Source organism: Phyllostomus discolor, chromosome 6 (assembly GCF_004126475.2).
Source record: "Phyllostomus discolor isolate MPI-MPIP mPhyDis1 chromosome 6, mPhyDis1.pri.v3, whole genome shotgun sequence".
NCBI classification, from domain to species: domain Eukaryota; kingdom Metazoa; phylum Chordata; class Mammalia; order Chiroptera; family Phyllostomidae; genus Phyllostomus; species Phyllostomus discolor.
The window spans coordinates 21,058,969-21,084,474 of NC_040908.2; the positions used below are offsets into that span (position 1 = coordinate 21,058,969).

Below are 25,506 nucleotides of genomic sequence, written 5' to 3' on the forward strand. Positions count from 1 at the left end.
TACCGTGTTGAAGAGAGCGAGTGCACTGATTTCACTAAGGAGGCTTCATGCCAGGGCAGTTAGCTCTTTTAGTAGTGCTTTTCTCAGTCCTGAAGCTTACGTTAGAATCTGAGCAGCAAGTTTCATTTTATTTTCTCTGGAGCCAGTTGTTATTTGAAGATGAGAAATTCATGAGTGAATAAAACAAAGGACTATGGGAAATATTCCAGCACGGCTGTTCCGGGCAACCCATCTAAACTACCTGAGATGCAGTTCTGTTACGGTGGTCCTAGTCAGCGGTGAGATGAAGCCATGATGGCAGCTCATAAATATGTTTAATCTGTACCCAGTTGATGGCATGGGAGCCTGGTGAGGTGACTGATTTCTTTGGTCTACGGACCCTGCAACTTTCAAACCCCATTCCGTTCTCTACTCGTTTTATACATTCACCACTCACTTCTGACTCTTATTTCTTCGTAGTCTTATTGTTTCCTGTCTGTCTGAGCCCTTCGCTCACATACTCTCTCTCCACCTTCCTGTTCTCTTCTGTCCATATCTTATCTGTCAGATTTTCCATGGCTAAAATGTTCTCTTGCCCACCAGCAAACTGTATTGGTCTGATTTGTTTAAAAGCAAGTCTCTAATTTCTGAGCATGGGACTATGACGTAATGTAACTAGCATTTCTAGCATGTTTATTACGTACCAGATGTCACCAGGCACTTTATATGAATGATTTTATTTAATACTCACAAAACCCCATGAATTAAATTGAAGGGATTAAATAACTTGCCAGGACCCCATAGCCAGGTACAGGTAGAGCCAAGATTGGAACTAAATAGTCTCATTCTGGATCCCGTGTTCTTTTTATTTTTTTTTAATCCTCACCCAAGGCTATGTTTATTGATTTTAGAGAGAGAGGAGGGGAGAAAGAGAGAGAGAGAAATATCAGTGTAAGAGAGAAACATCAATCAGTTGCCTCCCATACACACCCCAACTGGGATCAAACCCACAACCTAGGTATGTGCCCTGACCGGGAATCGAACCTGCAACCTTTTGGTGTACAGTATGACACTCCAACCAACAGAGCCACCCGGCCAGGGCTCTGAATCCCATGTTCTTAATCAGTTCTGTTACTTGTCTCATCTGTTCAGCCCATCAAGACTCAATGATCACCAGTGATGGCTAGACACAGACCGTGCTAGACACAGAGCCCAGAACTGGGGCAAGGGTCCCTTTCTTCTGCAGTGCTGGGTTCTAAGAGTCATTTGAGAGGCAGGTGCAGTCACTTCCATTAATACCTATGCATGCCAGACGACTCTTTAAACATCAGGGAAGTCATTGCCTGTATGGAGCCAGAGTTTGAAGGGTAATTAAGAGTTTGGACCTGGAAAACATTATGCGAAGTAAAATAAGCCAGTCAGAGAAAGGCGAATACCATCTGATTTCACTCTTATGTGGAATCTAATGAACATACTGAAGTAACAAGGGAAACAGAGATAGACTCGTAGGTAGAGAGCAGGCTGGCAGCTCTGGGGGGCGGGGGGGGGGTGATGGAGATGGGGAGAGGGACCAAGCAAAAAGGAGAGAGGACTCATGGACATGGACAGCAGTGTGGTGATTGTGGGGGTAGGGAGAAGGTATAAGGGGGCTAAATGGTAATGGGAAAACTACATTAAAAAATAAAATTAAATGAAAAAAGTTTGCCAACGAGGAAGGAAGAGCAGGCATAAAGACATGAAATACGAGAGAACATGGGGCAGCTGGGCAAGCGGTGACACGGTAACTGGGGCATGTGCATGGGTGCTGCCTTCGTGAAGAAAAGGAGGCAGGTGGTGGCCACGTGTTGTGGGACTTGGGGGCCCAGATGCCAGAGACTTGCCACGGTTCAGGTTTGGACTTTTTTCCTCCAGTCATTAGGAAGCTGGTGTAACCATACCGCGTTTACCTTTTTGAATCCGTCGCTCCTGTTCTTCATTCCATGGAAGCCACTGGTGATCCTGGGAGGGTCGCACGGTAGAGTGTCAGTAGCTGAGAGCTGCGTGATTGGCTTAGAGGAAATTTTATTGCTGTGGCATTGTAAAAACAAGTGCATTCATACAATCTTTTGATCCATGGTCCTATGCAACGACATTAAATTAAATCCAGAGCTATAAACAGAAATTTAATTTCAGTGCTTATATCCTTAACTTGTAAGATTAATACGGAGATATTTTTCCCAAGAAGTTTTTTTGTGTAAGCTCAAACGTATGGCTTGTATGTAATTACAGTTTGTTTTTCCTAATTAAATTTCCTTTCTTCCTGAGAAATTGTGCATTTAAGTGATGCTATGAAAAAGCACTTGGGCATTGTGGGAGAGCTGTAATCAACGCTGTCTGACATGCTTGTTTACTTCTGTTAATCACTGTTTAAAATTAACCTTCATAAAGCAAACATCTTGCTTGATGGCATATTTATTTTCCAAAAATATGATATTAGTCATCTTCCTGGTCTTGCAAGATGACCAGATATGGACCCAGTTGCTTTTTTTTTTCCTTTTTCATTTTAAACTTCTTTCCCAACTTTCAGTCAGAAAAATAATCAGAAGGTATTAACATTTCAATCAGGTTGCAAATACAACTAGAAAAAAGGATCATAAAGTGTAGTAAGGTATACCTCACATTGAGATTCTTAGGTGGGCATTATTTAAAACAAATTCCAGACAAACTTGAAAGTCTAGGAGATGGTCTTTTGCCGCCTTTGCCTTGGAAGCCCATGTGCTTGCCCTGGTGAGGCTGCCCTTGTGTGAAGGATGGATGTCTCTATTCTCTTCCTCCTTCTCCCTCCCTCCATCCCTCCCTCCCCTCCTCCTTTCCTTCCTTCCTTCCTTCCTTCCTTCCTTCCTTTGTCTTTTTTGTTTTTAGCTGCCTTCAGTGTTTGGTGCATTTTCTTTTGAATGCCTTTGGCAATGGCAAACTTTCCTTCTTTGAAGCTGAATTTTATTTAGGGAAATAGCCAAAAGGCATTTGGAGTCATATCTGATTAATAAAATAGGTGAGCACTTTGGGGAATTCTGTTTTTGCTAAAACATAACCTGGAACTATTAGACATTGAGGCTGGTTTTATGGTATATCTCGTGACCTGCCTTTAAAGAAAATGTCAAAAAGAACATTACAGAAAAGTGTCGAGAAATGGCAGAATTGAAATGACTGTATAACTTTCTAAGGTGACTTTGAAGAACAACATGATTTAAATGTATGTGTTAAGTTGAATCATTTCTTGGGTTTTGTCCTTTTATTCACTGTCATAGCTTACACTGTATAAAGATTTTTTAATTCAAAAGGAATTTAAGTATACTTTAACAGCTCCAGATTTTTAATTTGAGCCTCAGTTAGTGTGTTACTATGCGTGCAGGGGTGTGCCTGTACCAGGTACTAAAGTTTCCAGTGAATAGAAAGTAGCCAGGTAAACCTTGTTCCTTCGTGTGATTGAGTGGTTGTAGATGCCATTTGAAATGCTGACTATCCGAGACATCGTTGCCTTCTGATAACCATACAGCCTGAGAGGCTTTGCTCACAATAACTTCCCGAGTTTATTCTGTGTGAGTTATTTCACTATTTATCCCTCCTCCAATCCACCCTTACTTGAAGTAGTACTTACGTGGGAAGGAGTAGGCTCCGTTTCTGAGACTGCTATGTTACTAAAGGTTTGTTTAGTCAGTGATATTACCTATGATGCGATACCTGTGGGGGGAAAAATTTAAATAATGTGATATAAGTCAGCGTCATGAAGGAAATATTCTCCTGCCCCCTCCTTACTTTCTCACCCCAGATTTCACGAAGCCTGTTTTATTCTGTGATTTCTCTCGATGCAGCTCCCTACATCCTCCATTTAATACTTTAGAAGAGGCTGTTTCACCAGGATCTGCCCTCTTCCTGCTCAGTCAGTGATGAGCCTGGGGCTAACATTTGTTCTGATCTTGTCTGTTGCCCCTCCCTGTCGTATGTTCTCAGTGGCCTTAAATATGTCAGAGTCAGGCTGGTTACGGAAGTACTGCGATGTGTTATCGCATCTCAGCCTTTTTTTTTCTTTTTTTTTTACTTTCTTTCAGATGAGCTTTTAAGCATATAAATAGTACACGTAATGGAAACAGTATTTAGAGCACTGGGTGAGAAAGAACAACTGTGGCACTAGAGTCTTCTGCAGTTCCGACCGTGGGATCCCTTAATTTTGTAAACCAGAGATTCTCGAGTACTTTAGAATTCATTTCAGTGCATTATGGCCCTTTAAAGATTAAAAATAAGTATAGGTGGTTTGTTTTCAGAACAGAGTTTGAGAATTTCATCGCGCTTCTTAAAGTAACTAGTGTCTTCCTGGGGAGCCCGGAGCCAGGGTCAGCCAGGACTCACGGGACCACGCACCCACTTAAGGCTTTGGATGGTGCAGGCTTCTGACTCTTCAAAGTCATTACCCTGCTGCATCTGGAGACCTTTGAAAAGTCCACAAAGCTTATTACACCTTGAGACACACCACACCCTCCGCTCAGCTACTGAAGCACTGCATCAATTTTACAGGGTCCCTTTGTTAACAAAATCAATGTGGTTGCAGTACAGTATTTTACTAATATGTAGCTCATTGTCACAGGGTTAGAGTAACATGAGAATCACACGCTTATTAGAGTCCCGGCCTTTTGCTTTTGTTGTGTAGGTAAGAGGGGCTCATGCACGTGATGAATTTTTCTTAGTTTGCGTTGGGGCTGAGTGTTGTCATTTCTGAGTCCTTTACCCTCATGTCACTTGATTTTTTTTCTAACTTTACATTGTTGATTTGGTTCCATGACTTACAAAAAGATCCCAGACCCTTTTGTAACTATTTTCAGGCCAGCAGCTAATGATAATCAGCGCCAACAAAAGCTGCTTACTCTTGTACCTGGCATTAATGTGAGCTTTTAGTGTACTATTTGAACTTCTTAACAAACCCACGAGGTAGAGATTTTTATTATCTTAATTTTACGGATGAGGCTAGGAGAGGTTACCCAGGGTCATACACTACTAGTAAGTATCTGAACTGTGTAGGTAGAGAGGTGGGTCAGTAGGTAGAGACAGGAAGAAGCAGAGACACTCAGAGTGGTAAGGGGGTGTAAGAGTTAGTCGCGTGCCTGCTGTGGTCTCGGTGTTATGCTGGGCGGTGAACAAACAGAAGTACAAGGTTCAAGTGCAATCCCCATGGAGATCACATTTGGTCATAGAATGCCAAGATACAAATATAAGTATAATTAACGACACAATGTGAACATTTTATAGAATTGATGTGTGTCACAGAGTCTGTGAAAATAGACTAGCGGAAGGAATGAGACTTGTGCGGGGAGACAGATGTGAGGGCACAGGGCACAGAGGAGATGACTTTTGCTTGAAAAGGACCAGAATGCTGTTTGAAATTAGGGACTGTGTATTTTCAACTTCATACCTGCGAATCCCTAGCAAAGTGCCCAGAGTGTTACAAGTGCTCGATAAGTGTTGGGTGGGTGGATGGTGGCAGCCTGGCTGGCTGTGCGAATGTGGGGAAGGAGCACTGGAGGAGATGGCCACCCCAAAGGAAAGCACAGGGGCAGAGGGCGTGGCTGTGTCAGTGGAAGTGGAGGGTGCTGGGAGGGTGACCGGTGTGCTGCATCGCACATCACCCTCCTGTTACCTGGACCACACCCCCTACTGGCAGTGGTCTCTGCTCCCAGCTGCCTCGCAGCACCTGCTTTAAATTGAATCCCTATTCCAAGGCTTTGGTGTAGACTTGACGCTTCTTCCATGAAGCCACGCACAGTGTTCCCATCTCTAAGGTTACCGTCTTGCCCTGGCTGATGTGGCTCAAGTGGATTGAGTGCCGGCCTACGAACCAAAGGGTCGCTGGTTTGATTCCCAGTCAGGGCACGTGCCTGGGTTGTGGGCCAGGTCCCCAGTAGGGGGCATACGAGAGGCAACCACACATTGATGTTTCTCTCCCTCTGTTTCTCCCTTTCTTGCCCTCTTTTTAAAAACAAATAAATAAAATCTTAAAAAAAATAAAGTTGCCGTTGTTTTTGTCTCTACTGCTCACTTGCTGCTTAACGTAGTACATTGGGTCACCTCTTTAATTACTGTTTTGTGTTGCCGTTTACCTTTCCCTGTACTGTTCTCTGTTTCTTGGAGTGGAAAGAACCTTAGGAATTGTCATCTCCTAACCTTCCATTGGCAGAAGAGGAAATGGAAGCCCAAAGAGATGAGAGGGATCACACAAGGTCTCATAGCAGTTGGTGGCAAGCCCGGGACACAGTTCGGGGCAGTGCCCAGTTGTGCTGGCTGGAGCTCTGTTCTCTGCCCCAAACTCAGCACTAATGTTTACTTCAGGGTGACATGAGGAAGGGTGGAAGTTAGATCCTGCAGTGCCCTTGGAATCGCTAAGTCAGAGATCCTTCTCCAACCCCAGTGGAGGCTTCCTGGTGACAAACTGTACTTCCCCAACATTCCCACCAGAGGCTCAGAGCTGGAGCCTTCTGAGTGTGTTGTTAAGTGAGCGGGGGGTGGGGTGGGGAGGGCGAAAGAGTCAGGTACGGAGGTTATTTCTAAATAAGAGCAGCCGTGACTTAAGCAACATCCATTTCTCAAATCAACACAGTTGACCTTTGTGATTTATTGATTTAACATTCATAAACTCAATTATTCATGAAACAGTGATCCAGAAGATCTGTGGCGTGCAGTGATTTGTAATTTGAATCAGGTATGCCGTGAAGTACCTTTGAAGGAGCAAATCACTTAGCTGGTGACAGTCCAACCGCCCAGTTCTTTTTAGCTCATTATCACATATGTGGGAATCCATGAACCGGTCAAAACTCTTTTCTTTCTAAAAGAAAGCCAGCTGCTAGGGCTGGTGATAAGAGTGAAGAGGAGTAAAGAGGTCCTGGAAATAATGGTTCTTTACCAGAAAACAGAAATCTGGGACAAATTAAAAAGCTGGTATGCTGCACTTGGCAGTATGTCGAATCTCCGAAATGCATAGTATAAAAATGAGGAAGAGCGATTCCTAGAAATACCTCCGTGAGTGCACTGGCCAACGTGGAAAATCACATTCTGGGCAGCCATAATACATGGCCTGATGCACCAATTAGAGTGTTTGCAAAGACTTGGGGAATTCTCCCATGGAAATGCTTAATCTACTGTATTACCATCTCTTTTTATAGGAGGCCCAGTAATGCTATGGTGACTGAATAGCCTTTTAAAATTACACCATTAATCTTGCAGGTCAGTTGAGATGTCTCATATTTCATATTGCTTAAAGCTTTAAGCTCAAGTAAAGTCTAGCATATATCAGTAGCCACTTGCATCCAATACTGCCTATGCTTTTTAGAAGAATATCTGGCTGATCCGATCCGTCAGCCTCCTGGGAAGAAAATTTTGAATAGGGTACGCAGTAGAGCAGTGGGATCTCCAAGAACTTGAAACTGGGATGATTGTCAGCCCAGAGCTTGAGGTTTTAAGATAGCACAGTAACTCTTCTTAATCTGTTTTTTAAAAAAAAATACTTAAACTAGAAATTTACGGCCAGCTAGCCATAAGTTCCCAGTATCACTAAAGAAAACCCGTGGGATTACCTTTCCCGCTTGTTCATATCTGACCCGCTAATAGGCAGGCTCCCTTTCCCCCTTCGAAGGCACATTTTTATACTCTCGATTATAACGTGGACAAGAGATAGTGCGACCATCAACCCTGACTTAAAAAAAGTGGCTTTTCTGGGAATGAGGATATCTGTGACTTTACAACAGGAAGTACTTGAGGAAGAGGAGTAAGTGGAGAATGAATAGGGAAGGCTGGCCAGCTCCTTTGCTAGACAAAGGCTCCCCAGGGTCCTGACAAGATGGGGCAGGCAAAAGCTTCCTCAGTGTCCACACAGAGCCTAAACATTGGCGGTTGCACCTGTCAGTAGGATTTCCGCATCACCAGGTGCAGATGCCCACAGAAGTCAAGTCCACCCTAGGAAGAGCACAGAAGCACTGTTTAAAATGTGAGGAAACCATGGTTGCATGATGGGCTTTTTCAGAAGCCCTTTTGAAGACCACACCAGGCCAAGGCCCTGGAAGACAATATTTAGCTTCCACAGGAGGTTTCCCCCATCGCTAAAGCTGAGAGACCCTGTCCAGTGTTGTCAGCTCCTCTGGCCTTAGGGTTCCGCTTTTCTCTGGCTGGGCTCCATCTTCTGAGTCGACTGGTTGAAACTGCCAGATGTCCAATTCCTGGGGATTAGGTATGAGGCCCTAGGGCACTCCCACAGGAGCTGTCTTTTTCCAGGTCCCCAGGCCCAAGGCCCTTCTGCGGGCACAGGTTGCCCTTGCAGTCCGTCCTGGCAGGCCTGCCATCCATCCATCCCAGCGTATTTGTTCTCTGAGTCTCGGAGGGCGAGGCTTTGCCTGTGTGGGTCGGAGCCTGTCAGCACCTGAGTGGTGGACAGCACCACAGCTGCCCTATGACCAGAGGTTGCTCTTCTGACCTTTCTTCGTCACTCCACTTAGAACGGGTTACTTTTGGTTTAGTTTAGTTTAGTTTGTATATTTAGCAGACCTCATGATAAAGGGGCTTTGTGATCAGAGTTTTAAGCTAGCGTCTAAGCAATTTTAAGTGTGATGAAAGAGCCGAGTCACTACCAGGGAAAGGCACAGGCTGCAGACCAACGACTGAGAAAGTCAGGGCGATGAGCGTGTGTCCTGGTGGAACCAGGGTGGGGTTCCCCAGGAGATCTGGCTTCTGGCCCCGCCTCAACATTAATTAGGGAGTGACCCTTGGGCGAGACATGTGCCTTCTCTAAGCCACCGTTTTCTCCCCTGTGTCTCAGAATTTCTGACGAAGAAAACTCCTCCTTGGACAAGTCTTGTAGATAGAACCATTCCCACATTTTTATGTGTGAACAAGCATATTAATTACTCCACTTTCTTGTAGGAAAGATTAGACTGATTTGTTGAAAGCTTTAAGTTATAGCACATTTCAAAAGAAGCCTAGGCTTTCTGTTTAAAGTTTGTAAAAATGGAAAATGTAGGTTACTGATGGCTAAGGCTTATCTTTCTGTGTGTGTATGTGAGTATGTATAGAGAGAGATACCTTGTTTGTATTAAAATATACAACTTACTACAATGTCTCATACACGGTAGTTGATGATTAAGTGTTTGTGCTACTGCAAAATGGTTAAGACTCTCCCTAGTGCTTTTAACATATTGATGTAGAGGCTCAGTAAGAAACACATGTATTGCTGCTTACCTGAGTTTTTCAACTGATTCTTCAGAATGCTTCTTTAACTTTCACTCTTCAAAGGGCAATATATTTCCCTTATTTATATCATTTATTTTCCTAAGAAACTGATTTGGAGCTTTCTTGTTGTCCCCATGTCCATGTGTCCATTCCCTTCTTCTCCCATACATAGAAATTTTAATTAGAGATATGACCACTCAGAATAAAAACTACATTTCCCAGACTTCCTTGCTGGTAAGCATGGCCATGTGACTAAGTAAGTCCCAGACACAGGAAGGGAGCAGAATCAATAGTGTAATTTTTCACATTATGCCATTTCCGAGTTGTGCCCTTTCCTTCCACTTTTCTCCCTTCCCACTGGTTTGGATACAGCACGGACAAGGGCAACACAGTAGGTATTAAGGAGCAAAACAATAAAAGGAACTTAAGTTTAGCAACTTTATGCAGCCCCATCCCCATAAAGTCAGATTTTACGGCACTCTCATTCCAAATTACCACAGATTCCCAATTACTGGAGTAGGAATGTGTGAGAATCGGTTCATCAGAAACTACATTGTCCCCTTTCATTCGTTCTTGTTAGACTTCTTTAGGGAATCGTTATGTCCTTGTTGTGTTGGAACTATTTGGACATCACTGTATCCGTGAAGCACAGGAGCAGCCCCAGTACTAAGCAGGTGTTCGCTTTGGCAGCAGCCCTCACCTGTCCTGGCTGCCCAGCGTGTGAGTCTGACAGTCGGCCACTCTCTCCGTGGGCTACTCTCGGAATTCCATCTCAGGCCCGAGGTGGGAGCTCCACGCAGGCGCTGTTCCATGCAGAGGAGGATGAGATTAGCGGGGACTGCTGCTGTTCAGACCCGTCAGGCTCATTGAGCATGTCACTGTCCTCTCATACCTAGGTTAGCTGATCATACCAAGTGCACATCTGTAGAAAGAGAAGCAGAGAGACAGGCAAAGGCAGAGGCAGATAGAAGCAGCTCTGCCTAGAGGGAGACAGATAGCGGTGGAGCTTAAAATGAGATTAAAATGTTCAAACAGCTGTGATCAAAAGCATGGTACCTGGACAGCAGCGTCAGTGACCTGTGAGGTTGTCAGAAATGCACAGATGCAGGCCCCGATGCAGACCAACTGAGTCGGCAGCTCTGGAGGGGAGATTCAGCATCCTGTGCCTTAACAAGTCCTCGAGCACGCTCCAGTGAGAACCAGTGATCTAGAGTGTTGGAAAGCTTGAGAACAGAATGGAGATCAGAGTACTGGATCCAGGCAGACTTCGGCAGGAAAAAGAGGACCTGGTGGAGGAGGTGAGGAAGCATTTTGTTCAGAAACAGGAGTGAAAATGAGCTGCGATTCGCGTGATGTCCCTGAAAGGAGCCCAGACACTGCAGGTACTCTCTCTCCCGTATTCGGTACCAGGAGGCATCTGGCCGCCTGCTTCTGGCTCAGGCCTGTCATCAGCCAGGTGTGCAGAAGCGCCTTTGTGTCATCCCTCAGACACCCTAGGATTCTTACCTCACTGTATTTTTGAAGTGGAAAAGGGAGCTAAAACCCTTGCTGACGGTGAGGGTGGGGAAGGGCTCTTTATTTAGTCGCCTACCTCTCAGCTCTGCAGGCCGAACCCCACCTCATCCCGGAAGAGTGTTTGGAGCCAGGAGCCAAGCCCTTTAATGGCTAAGAAGGGGGGAAGAAAGGTAGAATTTCCATGTAAGGGCTACCAAGAATATAAATGCCTATTTAATAAATTATTTTCTGAAATGCTTTTTCCATTTTGGTAGCTGAAGTTTGAAACATGTTTGGAGTACTATAATTATCATTGCTGGGAAAAAAAAATACACATTGCAGTATTTTTGTTTTTGCCGTAGGTCAAGTTGTAGTTCAGGGTGGAAAATAAACACGTCCCTTTGCTCAGCTGCAGCTTGCATATTTGTAGTCTCCAGGTGCCCTCTCGGCGGTCCGCAGAGGATGAAGGTTTATGCCGTGGGTACACAAAGAATACAAAGAAGGCATAGAAACCCAGGGCCCTTGCAGGGGCTTGGCCCTGGGCGAGGCTGATTAGGCAGTTGGTGCTGGAGCTGAAGGACGGGTCAGAGGGTTAAGGAGGCCTTCAGGGAAGGAGTCCCAAGGAGGGAATGAGGCAGTTCTGCAAGGGGCTGGGCAGTGAAGCAGTCCTTCCCCCCAGGGAAGACCTGCACTGGGTAGGTCTGAACACCAGGGTGCCTTTGTTTTGTTTTGGGAGTCACTCGTTACTGTCAGGTGCCATCTGGTCAGTGTGATAACTTTGTAAGCTGGGCCCATTATCATATCTTGAATGCAGAAATAGCTGGGGACGAATCTCCGGGGAGAACTACCTGTATAAGGCGGCTTTCTTCCTTGTGTCTGGACAGAGCAAAGACTGCTCTCTCGGTATCTCGCCTTTAAAACAAGGAACGAAGAAAGTAATGGAGGCTGACAGAGAGTCAGCACTTGAAAACTTGGGCAGGCTAAGATGACTCTGGGGGGGTGTATATCGTGTGTGTGTGTTTCATAATCAACTCCGCCTTTATCAGCAACAGCAAACATGTAATGAGCGCATCTGTGCATCATGTTGGGTACTGGGTTTAAAATGAACTGAGAGGGAGAAGTGAGCGAATCTGAAGGTCTGAGAGTGCCCTCCATGTGTGTAGGTGTGTGTTGTCTGTGTGTGCATACATGCACACACACGGGTAGGCAAACGTAGGTTTACAGTTGAAAATAATACAATAAAAATAATAATACAAGAATAAACTGTCTTTGCATACTCAACTGTAAACCTATGTTTGCCCACCCTATATAGGCATATAAAAGATATGAAATATTCTATTTTTCTAATGTGGTATTTTATGTGCTACATAAATACCACATGTTGTAGTATCAAAGAATGTGTGTTTTCTCTTAACCTCCAAAACAATCCTGTAGAATAAGCACTTTTATGCCCTGCTTAATGCAAGAATACGAGTATTCTGAGGTCTGACTCCAAGCCTAGACTTCTAATAACTAATGATGGTGGTGGTGGTGATGATGATGATGAAGAAGAATCTGTTGGGCACTTAGATATGCCAGGCATAGTACTACCTACAGTATCTACTTATTTCACTTAATTCTCATTAACAACCCTGAGGAAACTGACACAGAGACGTTACGAACCTTGCCCAAGATCACCCAGCTAGCTGTAAAAAGCTAAGATTTGACCATAGTTCTTTCTGGCCCTCAGACCTTTGTAGTCAACCAGTAGCTATACTGACTCTCATTTAAAAGGTAAAAGTTAGCTGAAAGGTGACCTTTGTTAAATGACAAATAAATGGTGCAAGAAAGTAGTGGTTTATCTTCAGTAAAACAAATTTGAAAAGGAGGAAGAGAAAGAAAAAGTAAATGGCCAAAATAGTCTCTCAAAAATCTTCTACTTTTTATCCATATGAGGTTCCCCCCCCCGCCCCCCGCAGAGTGTACAAACCCTGGTGAGAACTACCGGCTGATCAGTTGTCTACAGTATTCTCTGCCTGTCCTGCATTCATGCTGTGCAGCACTCGCTCTCTCTTCTTGGTGTCTCATCTTTAAAGCATAAGTGTAGTCACTTTCAGGAACCTCTGAAGACCTCAGGTCAGTGTGGAACATTCTTTGGAGTCCTTCTAAAGACTTTGGAAATTCCTATACCGCCTTAGGGACTCGGGAATATTTTGACAATGTTACTGACAATTAATAGCCTTGGTTTAACTGTCCCTTGTTTTTCAGAATCATAGAAGATCACATTTTCTTCTGTGCTACTGTAACTCTACAGCATTAGCAAGTATTGGAGTTTTAACAGAGAAGGACTGGCTTCTCCTTTAATTAAACAATCGTTGGCCGGTCCTCCTAAGGGCTTGGGAATCCCTGCAGCCTGACTGCAGAGAGAGAGAGAGGGCTTGAGCTTCTGGCTGGAGGAAGGAGTTCATAGAAACTCTCCACCAGTTCCAGTCCCTCAACGTGCAGATGAAGAATCCCAGGCCCTCCATCCTCACCTCTTTAAAATCTGGCATTGTGTAATGTTTGTTCTAATCAATGTCATCATCCCACAATGGCAGAAGCAAGTTAGAGCATCCCTTCCTCAGGGGCGGAAAAGGGACCCACCCAGAGTCTGAGAATCACTCAACAAAATAGAGGCTTTGTTTGTGTTCTTCGGTGGATGCTGCCTTCCGTTTCGACACCACCCTGGGGAGTGCCTCGTTCCCAGTGTTTATGCCTTTATGACATTTTCAAGCTGTTCTGAAGATTCCTCTTAAGATGTTGCTGAACTGACTACACACATTTCGTTCATTGAAGTTTTTCCTCATTAGTCATCCGTCCCATTCCCTCATACTCTTCGTTCTTCTTTTTGTGGACTTGTGTTTATGGCAAAAAAAAAAAAAAATGTGGGGAGGAGGGGGGACAGGTATTCAGAGAAGGCTGTAGTTTATTAGGTAAAAATCATCTTTTTGAAGTCAGTCCTCACTTCTTTGTGCATTTATCCAAACCATCCCTTGGCCTGATTTCATTGCCAGATTTCTGAACATGGTTGGATTTTGAAAATTGGTTGCTCTATGTGAATGCAGAAATGTCATTATTTGAATGGGAAATCCCTCTGGGAGTAAATTGAACACATGTTCCTGGTGTGAATTAGCAGGTAATGAAATAAAATGTCTCTGGCTCAAAATCCTAATGAATTTTCATAAAGTGTGATTTGAGCTTCAGTAGGATGCATACGCACACACTTGGAGCCTGACACTCCTTACTCCCTACCACCTACCGCTGAGGTGTGCCTTTAACCTCTCTCAGCTCTTTTTACTCCTCCCAGGAAGCTCTGACCTTGTCCGAGAAGGTTCCAGAGAGCCTGCTGATTCAAATTTGCTAAGAATTAAAGCAGCTTTGAATCAGTCCCCTGGGAGCGTGGAGGGTTGGGGGAAGGGGTGCCTGGAACGGTGAAGTCAGCCTGATCTGCATGCACGTTGGTGTCCTTGGAGGGCCTTTGAAGAATACTGACACCAGGGTCCCACTTCCAGCAATTCTGATTGCACTGGCATGAGGTGTACTCTGAGTTTCCGCATTGTTCGAGTTCCCCAGGGAGTTTGAATATGCTGCCAGGTTTGAGAATCATTATTCTAGCACTGTGGTTCTCTAACTGTAGCATACATGCCAATTACATGGGGGGTTGTTCAGATCGTTGGACATCGCCCCGGAGTTTCTAATTCTGCAGGGCTGGCGTGGGGGCTCAGCACTTGCATTTCTAGCAAGTGCCCAAGAGATGCTCAAGCACTGGTCCATAGCCCACTGTTTGAGAAAACACCATTCTAGAGGCAGTTCCTCTCAAACTTGACAATACAGCTCAATCACCTGGGAATCTTGCTAAACTAAACTGCAGGTTCTGATTTGGTAGATCTGGCGCAGGGGTCTAAGTCTGCAGCTCTAGCCAGCTCTCAGGTGGTGCCGATGCTGTTGGTCCAGAGGCCATCCTTGGGTAGCAAAGCTGTAATCTAAAGCATTATTTTCAACCCAGTCCAGGAACATCCTACATAGAAAAGGTGTGTGGCCTGGGGCATTCCTAGAGGTACTGGGACCTAGAGGTACTGGGACTCAGCGCACAGCGTGGACCCCTGGGTGGCAGGCAGAGAGCTGGAGGGCTCAGTGCTGCTTTGGCATTTGGCCAGTAGCCCTTTGAGCTTGGCAAAGCTCTGTTGACAGGGAACTTCATTGTACAGATTCCCAGTTTGTTTGGAGGAGTAACGCAGGGATTCTCAGCCCTGATCACACAGTAGAATCATCCAGGAAGCTAGGGCACCAAATACTAATCCTCAGGCTCCTCCCCTAAGTACTCTGATTTGCATGAAGGTGGGATCCAGGTAATGGTATTCTTAAAAGCTCTGTAAGTGATTCCGATGCCCAGCCAGCACTGACAACCATAAAAGTATCACATGCTGCAGTTTTACAGATCATTTCATTTTTTTCTCTCTATTTGGCTAACTTATATTCTAGGATGCAAACTGACTTTGTTAGGTATTGAAAACAATTTCCTATGGCATCTTTAACAAACCACCAAGGAAAGGCTCTGTGTAGATTCCATCCCGGTTAAAGCCTAAAATCAGAGAAAAAGAAAATGCTGGGAAAGTACAGCTGGTGTTTCTGAACGAGCTGAAATTATGAAATATTTCTGGGACTGTATCAACAAGCCTAATTTTTCCCCTCGGGGTTATGATTGTGTGGAACAAGTCCTCACTGCGAAGCTTGCCAAAAAAGGTTATGATAAAATCATGGAATGTGAATGAAAGGAATTCACAGTGTAACTTTAAAGGAGTCAGCCTCTAAATTTAAAAATGCAGGGATGACATAGGCCTTGCATTCATAACAGAGGTTTTGGGAACAAAATAATCCCGGGTACAAGAAAACGTCTCTGTTTATCATGTGATGTCCGCAAGGCCAAACAGAAATGAGATTGGGAGGATGGCCAACCAGAAATGGGGGACACACCATAGACCCTGAACCTCTTTTTTTCTTTGTGAATTAATTTTGCATTCTGTTGATACATGTGAGCCAAACTGTAGCCACTGACTGACTAACCCTAGAAATTCCAGGAAAGCTGACTGGGAAGGTTGAAGTTCCTTTTGCATTCAGCGTTGTGGACGTGGTGGGAAACGTGTGGGCTGCGGAGGCGCTGCCACTTGCATTGTGACCTGGCCAAGTTTCTTAGCTGCTCTGTGACTGTCTCCTGGTCTGCCAAGTAGATGTCATCTCTGCACATGGGAGTGCAGAGGGGTGTGACAACGAGTAGAGGCATGATGCCTCAGACATGGAAGGTGCCCAGTTAGTAGAGGTGGCTTTCGTTTCTTTCTCTGGCATGACTATGAGAATTGTATCCTTAATAAGAGACATCCATCAAAATACTTGGGTGGGTGGGCTGGGATGGGAGTAAAGGACAGCAAACTGTACTTGAACAATAATTAAAATAAAATTTAAAGAAAATATTTATCTTGTGTTTATCAGTATTTTTTACTGGTGAATTATACTAGTTTAGATGTCTCCTTCATAGTCACAAGGTGTATTTTTGCACTTGGAAAGTAGACTCATTCTTGCCATAACACCTTTTTTTTTTTAAATCCTCACCTGAGGGTATTTTTTTTTCATTACTTTTAGAAAGGGAGAAAGGAAGGGAGTGAGAGAAACATCAGTGCAGTAGAGAAGCATTGGTTGGTTGCCTCTTGAATGTGCTCAGACTGGGGATTGATCACATGCGCCCAGACCAGGGAACAAACCCACAACCCAAGCATGTGCCCTGACCAGGAGTTGAACCCACAACCCTTTGGGTAATGGAACGACACTCCCACTAACTGAGCCACATTGGCTGGGGCTGCCTTAACAGCTTTATTCTTGCTGCTCCCTGCATCTGGGACACTCCTGCCTTGTAATTTGCATGCTTTCTCCTTTTATTCAGGACCTCTGCTCAGGTGTAATATCATCAGAGAGACCTGCCCTCACCCACCTGGGTAATGCAGTCCAACCCCATCGCTGGTTCGGCTTCACAGCATTTACCGCCACCTGGCATTGTGCTGTGTGGCTCTTTGTCTTGTCTAGCTCCTCTGGAATTGTGAATCCAGGAAAGCCAGGACTTTGTTTCATTTCCTGTCCTAAGCCCTGGAACCCCTGGCACATGGAAGTCATTCAGCAAATATTTGTTGAATGAATAAGTGATAGGATTGGAGAGTACTTCACAGATTGCACCTCAGCTGGTACCACGAGGAGATTTGTTTCCCAGGACCACCGAGTGGCCCCTGTGCCACCCAGAGCTGATGCCATAGCGACTTGGGGATTTCAGATTATGAAGAAATGAGATTGTAGAGGAGGGAGATTACCAGAGTGAGGTGTGGGGAACACAGTGATTGCAGACTTGTCCCCTCTTTAGTCTGTGCTCTACCTGCTAAATTCTGTGATACTAGGTTTAATCAAATTGGGGTCACCTATTTTCTCAGTGATCCTGGCTGCCTGCCTGCCTGCGTGCGTGCGTGTGTGTGTGTGTGTGTGTGTGTGTGTCTGGGGGGGAGAGAGAGAGAGAGAGGGTCAGAGAGAGAGAGAACACAAACAGGGATGAATTTCAGGAAAGGAAAGGACTGAGTACCGGCAGCACCGCCGTTGTAGTTGACTGTCTGAATTGTACCAGTCCATTTATGCTGCCTGTTTCCCAGGAATAAGTATGCAGTGTATCACTTGTCATTTTTAGAGATTTTGAAAGAGGAAGGCTTAGTGGCAGATATGTGGGATTCTATAAAAACTAAGTAGATATGACAAGAATCTAGCTATATAATTTTTCTCTTCTCCTCCCATCTAGTAAATTTTCATTTGATTTCGGTTGTATTTAAACCTGCGTTTAAACAGAATACTCTGGAATGCATTTGTTACATAAACCATGATGTACTTTGCCTGTTGACATATGGGCCTGGAGGTCTACAATTGGCCAACATGCAGTCACAATGGTTAAGGCGACAAGGATCATTACAAACTCTCCATTATCACTGTAGTTAATACTGGATGACCCTGTCAGTATTTTAAGGGCTAACCTCTTACAGGAAAGTTATTCAAATCATAAAACCAGCTTATTTTCCCCTAATTACCTCTGTTGTAAATTATATTGTCACTTTAGTCTTGGTATATCAGGGGCAGATTTTGTTGATTTTTTTTTTATTATTATTATTAAAGATTCCAGTTGCAAAGTGTTGTTGCCAGGGCAACCAGACTAAAAAGCTTGTTAATTAACTTAAGTATTATACATAGATCTGTTAGGCACCATAGGAAAAGAGTCAGGAGAGGCTGCTTTTCACATGGATAAAATTAAAACTTCAGAGGTAGTGTCAGGAAAGTCTTCTGAGTGGTGAGAGAGGCATGGTGTAGCTGTAGCACTCTCAATTTCTCATGGAAGAGAGATGAAATAGAGACATAGATGGCTAAATGAAATCTACTGCAGGACTTATTTAGAAACAAGCTGAGAAGGAAGGTATCAGAAAAACAATTCCTGGTGCTATGGTAACCACAGCTGAGCTTGAATGGCAGGCCGGCTGACTGGTGAGGGGAAGGGAAGGATGCTGGGTAAGTAAGTGTTCTGGATAATCTACTGAACGGTGAACAGAGGGTTGAAAGAAGAGAAAAATAAAGCTAAGAAAGTTAACAGTTACAAAATGAAAAGGAAGATAGAGATCTTAGAAATCGAAATTCCTTTAAAGCATTATTTTATAGTTGGCCAAGTCATTATTAACGGGCTTGAATCTTAGGCCTGACTGTCATGAAATCAGCAACACAGTCTTGAAAATTTAAAGTAAAAACTGAGAAATATGAGAAGTTATGGATTCATTCATGGGAGATTTCTGTAGATCCTTCTTGGAAATTAGATTAAAAATGAAAGATACAGATGATCTGAATGTCATAAAAAGCTTGATTTGATAAGTTTCTATAAGTTTGTATCCAAAAAACAGGGAACATGTTTTTTTCAGATATCCGTGTATTTTAAAGTTGGCCATAGGCCACACATTCCAAAAAACCAAAAACATTTAAAAACTCAACAAATTCACAGAAGTAGAAAATTGTATAGCCTACATTCTCTGGCAACAAGACAATAAAACTATAAGTTAAAAATCAAAAGGAAAATCTACCTGTGCAGAAATTCAATAACATTCTTCTAGAAGGTCTTTGTTAAAGAGGAAACTTAAATTATAGATTATTCAGAAGTGAATTATACTGTGAGAGTAATGTATTTCAAACATTAGAATGTAACCAAAGCAATAATTGGCTAAAGTATTAAAATCATAATTAAAATTGTAGCATTTCTAAGAAAATAGAAGCAAACTTAGCATTAATCTTAAGACACTAGAGAAAAAAATCAGTAAAATAATTAGAAACACAAAGAAGGAAGAAAATTCAAATGCTCAAAAGAATCCATGAACTACAAAAAAAAGAAAGCTTGGTCAATATAGCCCTAAATGAATTTGAAAATATAGATGAATTCCATAGAACTTCATACTAAAATATGTTAGTACAGATGATTCTAAAAGAGGTAGAGCACCAGGATAATGTAATAACCAAAGAAGAAATCTGTCCCTTCTTCCTTAAAAAAAAAAAGAAAGAAAGAACTACTGAGTTGAGATTCAAAGAAGAGATAATTCCTGCCCCGGTTGGTATAGCTCACTGGATTGAGCGCAGGCCTGTGAACCAAAGAGTTGCTGGTTCAGTTCCCAGTCAGGGCACATGCCTGGGTTCTGGGCCTAGTTCCTAGCAGTGAGTGCTTGAGAGGTAACCACGCATTGATATTTCTCTCCTCTTTCTCCTTCCCTTCCTCTCCCCTCTCCTAAAAGTAAATAAATAAATTCTTTTTTAAAAAAGGAAAATATACATTCATCCAAAAAGCAAATTAAAAAAGAGATCATTCCTGTACTTAAACTGTTATATAGCAGAGAAAGAGGTAGAAAGTAAAACAGCTCATTGACAAAGTTAGCGTAACTCTGAAAATAAGACTGGATGAGGTCACTGCACGCAAAAAGGGGAGAGTTACAGGTTAATATTACTCAAGCTTATAAATTTGAAGTTGTTTTAATTTTCGAAAGTCAGGTCCAGCTGGATCTTTCGAAACAGGTTTATTTTAAGAAGACAGGATGGTTTAAAACCTACTAGTTGAGCACATTAGGTAATTAACGGGAAGGCCAATATGATCATCCTGAGAAAAGCTGCAAAAGCATTTAATAAGACTTAATTTTCATTTTTAACATTCTTAAGCCTTTTTCCAGTGTGGTTTTGCAACAGCGTATTACAAAGGCAGTTCTTAAGAAGTAAACAAACCTCTTAAGGCCCTGCCCATAAAACACGCATCAACAGGTGACAATGCTGGGATCGTTCGAGCAAACACAAGCAGCAAGGGAACCGGGGAGGACAAATACGCTGGGTATTAATGAAAACATGTTTTATTGATGCACATGTTTGAAAAGTGATTATACTTGCCAAATATTTCGCATAATGAGAATGTAATAAAATGTGATACAGAATAAGTTAATTACAGCCCATTAGCAGGAGTAGGAATTAATGCTATTTGCAGTTAACAATCACAGAGCTCTTATTAATTATGAGACCATGTGTTTGTGTTAGGCAGATACCCGTCTACTGAGCGTAGTTTACAGACTCTGTCTTAGTCAGTCCCCGCACAGGGCAGATTCACTCTCTCCTTCTCAGCTTTTTGCTGTGTTCTGCCCACGCTGATGGTGTAGCCACAGGTAGAATTTTCTCTTTACTGTTCTTCCCAGAGCACTTGCCACACCGGCCCCCTTGCCGGTCCTGGGGCACACAGGGGTATGCTGCCCCTCTGCAGGATGCTCTCTTCTCCCTGCCGTCTCCGTGGCCCACCCCTCACTCCTTCAAGTCCTTGTTCAGATTCAGCTTTCCAGTGATGCCTGTTCTCGCCAAATTGCGACTGCCCCCTCTTTCGTGCCTTCCCATTCCCCCTCGCTCTGTTCTGTTGCATTTACCGCCCTCTGCTCTCTACGTAGTGTGCTTATTTCTAATGTGTATTGTTTACTTCCTATCACCCCCCCCCACTGCATTGTCAACTTTTTCAAAAATTGCCTTTATTTATTTTCAGGGAGAGGGGAAGGGAGGGAGGGAGAGAGGGAAACATCGATGTGCAGAGAAATATCAGTTGGTTGCCTCCCGTGCACCCCCAACCAGGGATGTGCCCCGCAACCCAGGCATGTGCTCTGACTGGGAATCACATCGACGACCTTTCAGTTCACAGGCCGGCACTCAGTCCACTGAGCCACACCAGCCAGGGCAGCACTGTCAACTCCTTGAGGTCAGGGATCTATGTTTCTCCTCTTTATGCTGTATCCCAAGCTGTTGGCACAGCAGAGCAGCAGGCACTCGTTAAGTCTTTTTGAGTGAGTTTACCAGAACTGTGAGTATAAAGAGTTCCCTATACTACGTTTTGATTAGACGGGAAGTAGTTAGACAACGAAGATGGGCAGGAAAATGAAAGACACAACACTTAAGGTAGAAAACAACCCGAGGAACACTTGGTTTTGGAAATAGATCTACTTTTGTAACAAAAAGCGCTAAGTGAACTGGAAATGAGGAGGCCTGGATTCTTGCTTTAGTTTTACCGCTGACCTTAAGCGTATCACTTGGGCTTCAGGTTCTTTATTTACAAAATCAATGAAAATTTTTCATTGAGAAAACTGTACACTAAGTCTGACCCTGCTTTGTGATTCTGTGTGGGCTTTGCAATGGGAAAGACAGCGCATATGGTAACGTACCCCGGTACTCCACGGCCCTGTTTTCACCGTGGGGGCTGTTTCTCTCGAGGTGTGGATGAGGGCTCCAGAAGCTAGGGGCTTTGCTTGGTTTATTTTCATTTCTAAAATTGAGGTGCGGCCATCAATCACGTACATCACACTAGAGAAAAGAGAAGGAGGTACGTTTGATGGATCTCCGCTAGAGACAGAAACATACCAGCTGTCATTCAGGCAGATTAGAGGGGAATGTGGCTGATCGTCCGCCTCATTGTTGAGACCCCACATCACAGAATTACAGTCTTACTAAGTTCCTCTCCTCACAGTTCAGAGCTGGGAAAGTCGAGCTCTTCCCTGCTGATTATTATCATGTGCCTTGTCTCCAGTCCCTGAGGCAGCCATGACTTATTTGTGGGTCTATTTTGTAGTGTTTAAGAGTGCACTGTTTTCAAAGAACATCCCTCAAAACTTCTTTTAAATTCAGAAATCTCTCATTCGGTCAGTAGTTGAGTCCAGTTTTCAGCTTCTCCAGATCATGTGGGCATCTTCTCTTGGCTGTTCTTCATTCTGGTCGATGCATTTGACATTGATCATTCAACAGAAGTGAGAAGCGGAGACAAAGGCCACTTCTGCTTCCCATGCTGGTGTCATGAGAAGATCTCAGCTAAGAGACTTAGCTGACATGGTCAGCTAAGCTGAGTGTCAGGGCTTTCACCAGATTTCCTTCTCCCTTGTCCTCTTTGGGGTAGTAAATAGACCATTAGGACTGCCTGTGCTTCTGCGGAAAGCGCCCCCCAGCTCCCCACATGCGCTAAATGTTTTCTCTCCCATTTAGAAGAGAAGCCAGATTGCTCCAAGGCCCGCTGTGAAGTCCAGTTCTCTCCACGCTGCCCTGAAGACTCCGTCCTCATCGAGGGCTACGCTCCTCCCGGGGAGTGCTGCCCCTTGCCCAGCCGCTGCGTGTGCGACCCCGCGGGCTGTCTGCGCAAAGTCTGCCAGCCAGGATACCTGAACATCCTCGTGTCGAAGGCCTCAGGGAAGCCGGGAGAGTGTTGTGACCTCTATGAGTGCAAACCAGGTATGCATGAGCCTCGTCTCAGCAGTCGCGTCCCTTCGCACCAGAGGGTCGCAGGCCCTCCGCCCAGCCGGGGTCTCCCCTTCCACGTGAAGATGGGCATCCTCATCAGCGCACGGCCTGCCTGCTACTTTGGGCTAAAGGCAGCCTGACTTCTGGCCTCCCAGCCAGACAACCAGAGAAATAATTCACTGGCACAGAAGCGCCTTCAGAGAGGGACCACGTCTCTTTTTCTCTTTTCCTCTTCTTTTTTTCCCCTCGAAGTACGCTTGATGGGGGAGGTGGGGCTAACATTTATGGTCCCTGCTGCTTCATTCCCCCAGAAAAGGTCAAGAGTCCTCATTTGCAGGTGTAACTGGTACTTTGAATTACTGCATTTGAAACAACCATTATACATAAAGCAGAAAGTTAATTTTAGGTACATACATGCATCCAAATGTCTGGCGTTTTGTAACGAAATACTCCGCCCCAGTCTTTCCTCTTGCCCGCTCCCCACCATCCGTCTGCTGGCTTCGATAGCACGCGCTCGGTCAACTTTGGCCCTTCACGCACCTTCTTCGCCACAGACGATTCACCGTCACGTCCCAGCTGCTTCCTGCTTTAACTTCGTTCGAACATCCTCGTTCTTCTGGCAGCATATGTAGTGTGTTCTACGAACAGGCCTGGACTAGAGTGGCTTCCTCTTTACAAGTTTCCAACTGTTGGTCAGATTTTCTTTTCTGCCAGATGAATGCTTCAAGCAAAACCATCCCTTTTCCATCTCTTGAACAGTCTTACTAGAAACGCCCCCAGCCAGTGGTCACCCCCATCCACCCCCATTACCACCACTGGTTTAACACACTCTGTCTGTCTGCGTCTTAACTCTTAAATACCTCGTCCCCTGCTTTCCTGGCACGGAAGACCTGGGACGTAGTACAGTTCTCTAATGTTGAGTGAAGTAGAAAATAAGAAATTGCCAGGGTAAGGACAGGGGTCAGGGAAGCGAGGACACTGCAGAAATTTGTCAAGAGCCAGTGTTTCATTTGGGGACTCGAAGTGCTAGTAAATGTGGTAGTAAACGGTGCCTCTGTCTGCCCCTTGCAGTGTTCAGCGTGGACTGCAGCACGGTGGAGTGCCCGTCTGTCCAGCAGGCCGTGTGCCCCCTGGACAGCCACGAAACTCAAGTCAGACTCACGGCGGATGGCTGCTGCACTCTGCCCACAAGGTCGGTTTGTCCTCAGTTTCCCGAGCTTCCTCCTCTGCCTTGGGCGTCAGCATCCTGGAAGGCACAGTTCCAGCCATGCAGTTTGTTTGCCCCAGCAGTTAGAGAAACCTGGTCTTCCCCTGCTTCCGTGGAGAAACCACGGAACTGTTACTATGACTTGGTATTTCCATGTACGGTCCCAGGTGCTGCCAGGTGAAGTCACTAATCCTTGCAGATCCTTCATGCTGGGGTGCTGTGCAGCTTTGCAGGCTGGGAACTGTGCAGGCCAAAATGCCCCTCAGGTTGTAGCCAGGGAGGCAGCGAGGTATCCACCCATAGTGGGCATGTTGATCCTCTGCAGTGAATCTTCCAGGAGCTTAATCATCGTGTCCAATAGAATGAAACCCTGCCTGCATCGTAGGATCGCTCCCCAGGGATCCTTCACGTTTGCAGCCACACATCTACTCAGACCTGTCACTTGTTGAGGCAAAGAGGAATCCAAGTTTTCACAGTGCTTTCTGGGGGTAACAAACACATCTCTCTTTGGCTTGATGGGGAAGAACAGTTGCTGGCAGGACATCCACTGAGCCCACGGGACCAGACTCACGCCCCAGCGTGCAGGGCTGCATGCAGGTCCTGTCCTTGAGGAGCTTCCTAGCCCCACCGTAGGGCCGGCCCTCGCGCTTGGCTTTGGGAAGACACTGCCTGGAAACATGGGGCCTAAACCCGTTTCTCCTTCTCAGATGTCCTCTCTCCCTCTTTCTTGCCATGACCTCTCCTCCATCTTCCCCAGGCCACTAAGGCGTCATTTTGACTGAGTCATTTCTCTCTGTCTTTCAACATTTGCTCTACATTTAATGTCCAGAGTTAAAACAGGGCCTTATTTCACTGTGTGCACATCAGCCCCTGAGCCAGGCACTGAGCTGCTGTGCCTGTTGCGTGAGTAGTCGTGATTATGTAGGTGGTCCTCTCAGTGGTTTAGTTAAGGTAAGTGTCAGTTATTTGTCCCTAATTGGTGTACACTTCCAAAGAGTGTTCTGATCATTTTTTTTTCTTCTTTCTGTTCTTAAAATACATTGGTTCTTTAACACCTTCTAACCTTTGTCCTGTCTGAAACCCTAATATTCTCTCAGTTACATTTTACGTGACTTGCCCTATTTTTTGTCCTGTATCCTAAAACATACGAAGATTTCTGTGAAGGTGCCATAGTAACAGCGGTGCTGCAGCACCTTCTTATGATACTATGATACAAGAATTTCCGTGGAAGATGCTTGGGAAGGCGTGAATTGTTGTGCAAACATAAGGCATTCCTAATCAGTGAAGGAAGACAAGGAGTCATCACTAAAAGCAGCAGATAGCCCTTCAAGGTCTTTATGAAAAGGAAGGCGGCACACTAAATTACAGAACCTAATTAATCAAAACGAAGGCAGTTGATAATTAGTAAGTCCTTTAGTGAGGAGGAGGGACAGTTCTCAGTGCTCTGTTGTAACTAACAGAGCACCATCTGCATGTAGGAGGCACACCAGGGGGGCGCAATGGGCAGGAGCTGCAGGAAGACACATTTAATGTCAGTGGAGGAAAAAAACTTTCTCACCAGCAGTGATGTGCTGTAATGAATTGGGCTGCTTCCTGAGATAGACCGAGCTCCCTGGAGCTGGAGCGATTTCTTTCCGTCTGGATGGCCACCTGCCAGGAATGCTTAGAAGAAACATTATGTTGGAAAGGAGGTTCAACTAGATGCCTTCCAGGCTTCT

At 44.7% G+C, this 25,506-nt stretch overlaps 1 protein-coding gene across 2 annotated transcripts in view; it reads left to right on the top strand.

Annotated features, from left to right (window-relative positions):
* Window positions 1-25,506, top strand: part of CRIM1 (cysteine rich transmembrane BMP regulator 1) — a 180,320-nt gene that overhangs the window by 58,847 nt on the left and 95,967 nt on the right. For both annotated transcript variants that reach the window (XM_036027850.1, XM_036027849.1), the window contains exons 3-4: window positions 22,330-22,572; window positions 23,653-23,773. In XM_036027850.1, the coding sequence (XP_035883743.1) occupies window positions 22,330-22,572; window positions 23,653-23,773 (364 nt within the window). The remainder of the gene's footprint in view (window positions 1-22,329; window positions 22,573-23,652; window positions 23,774-25,506) is intronic.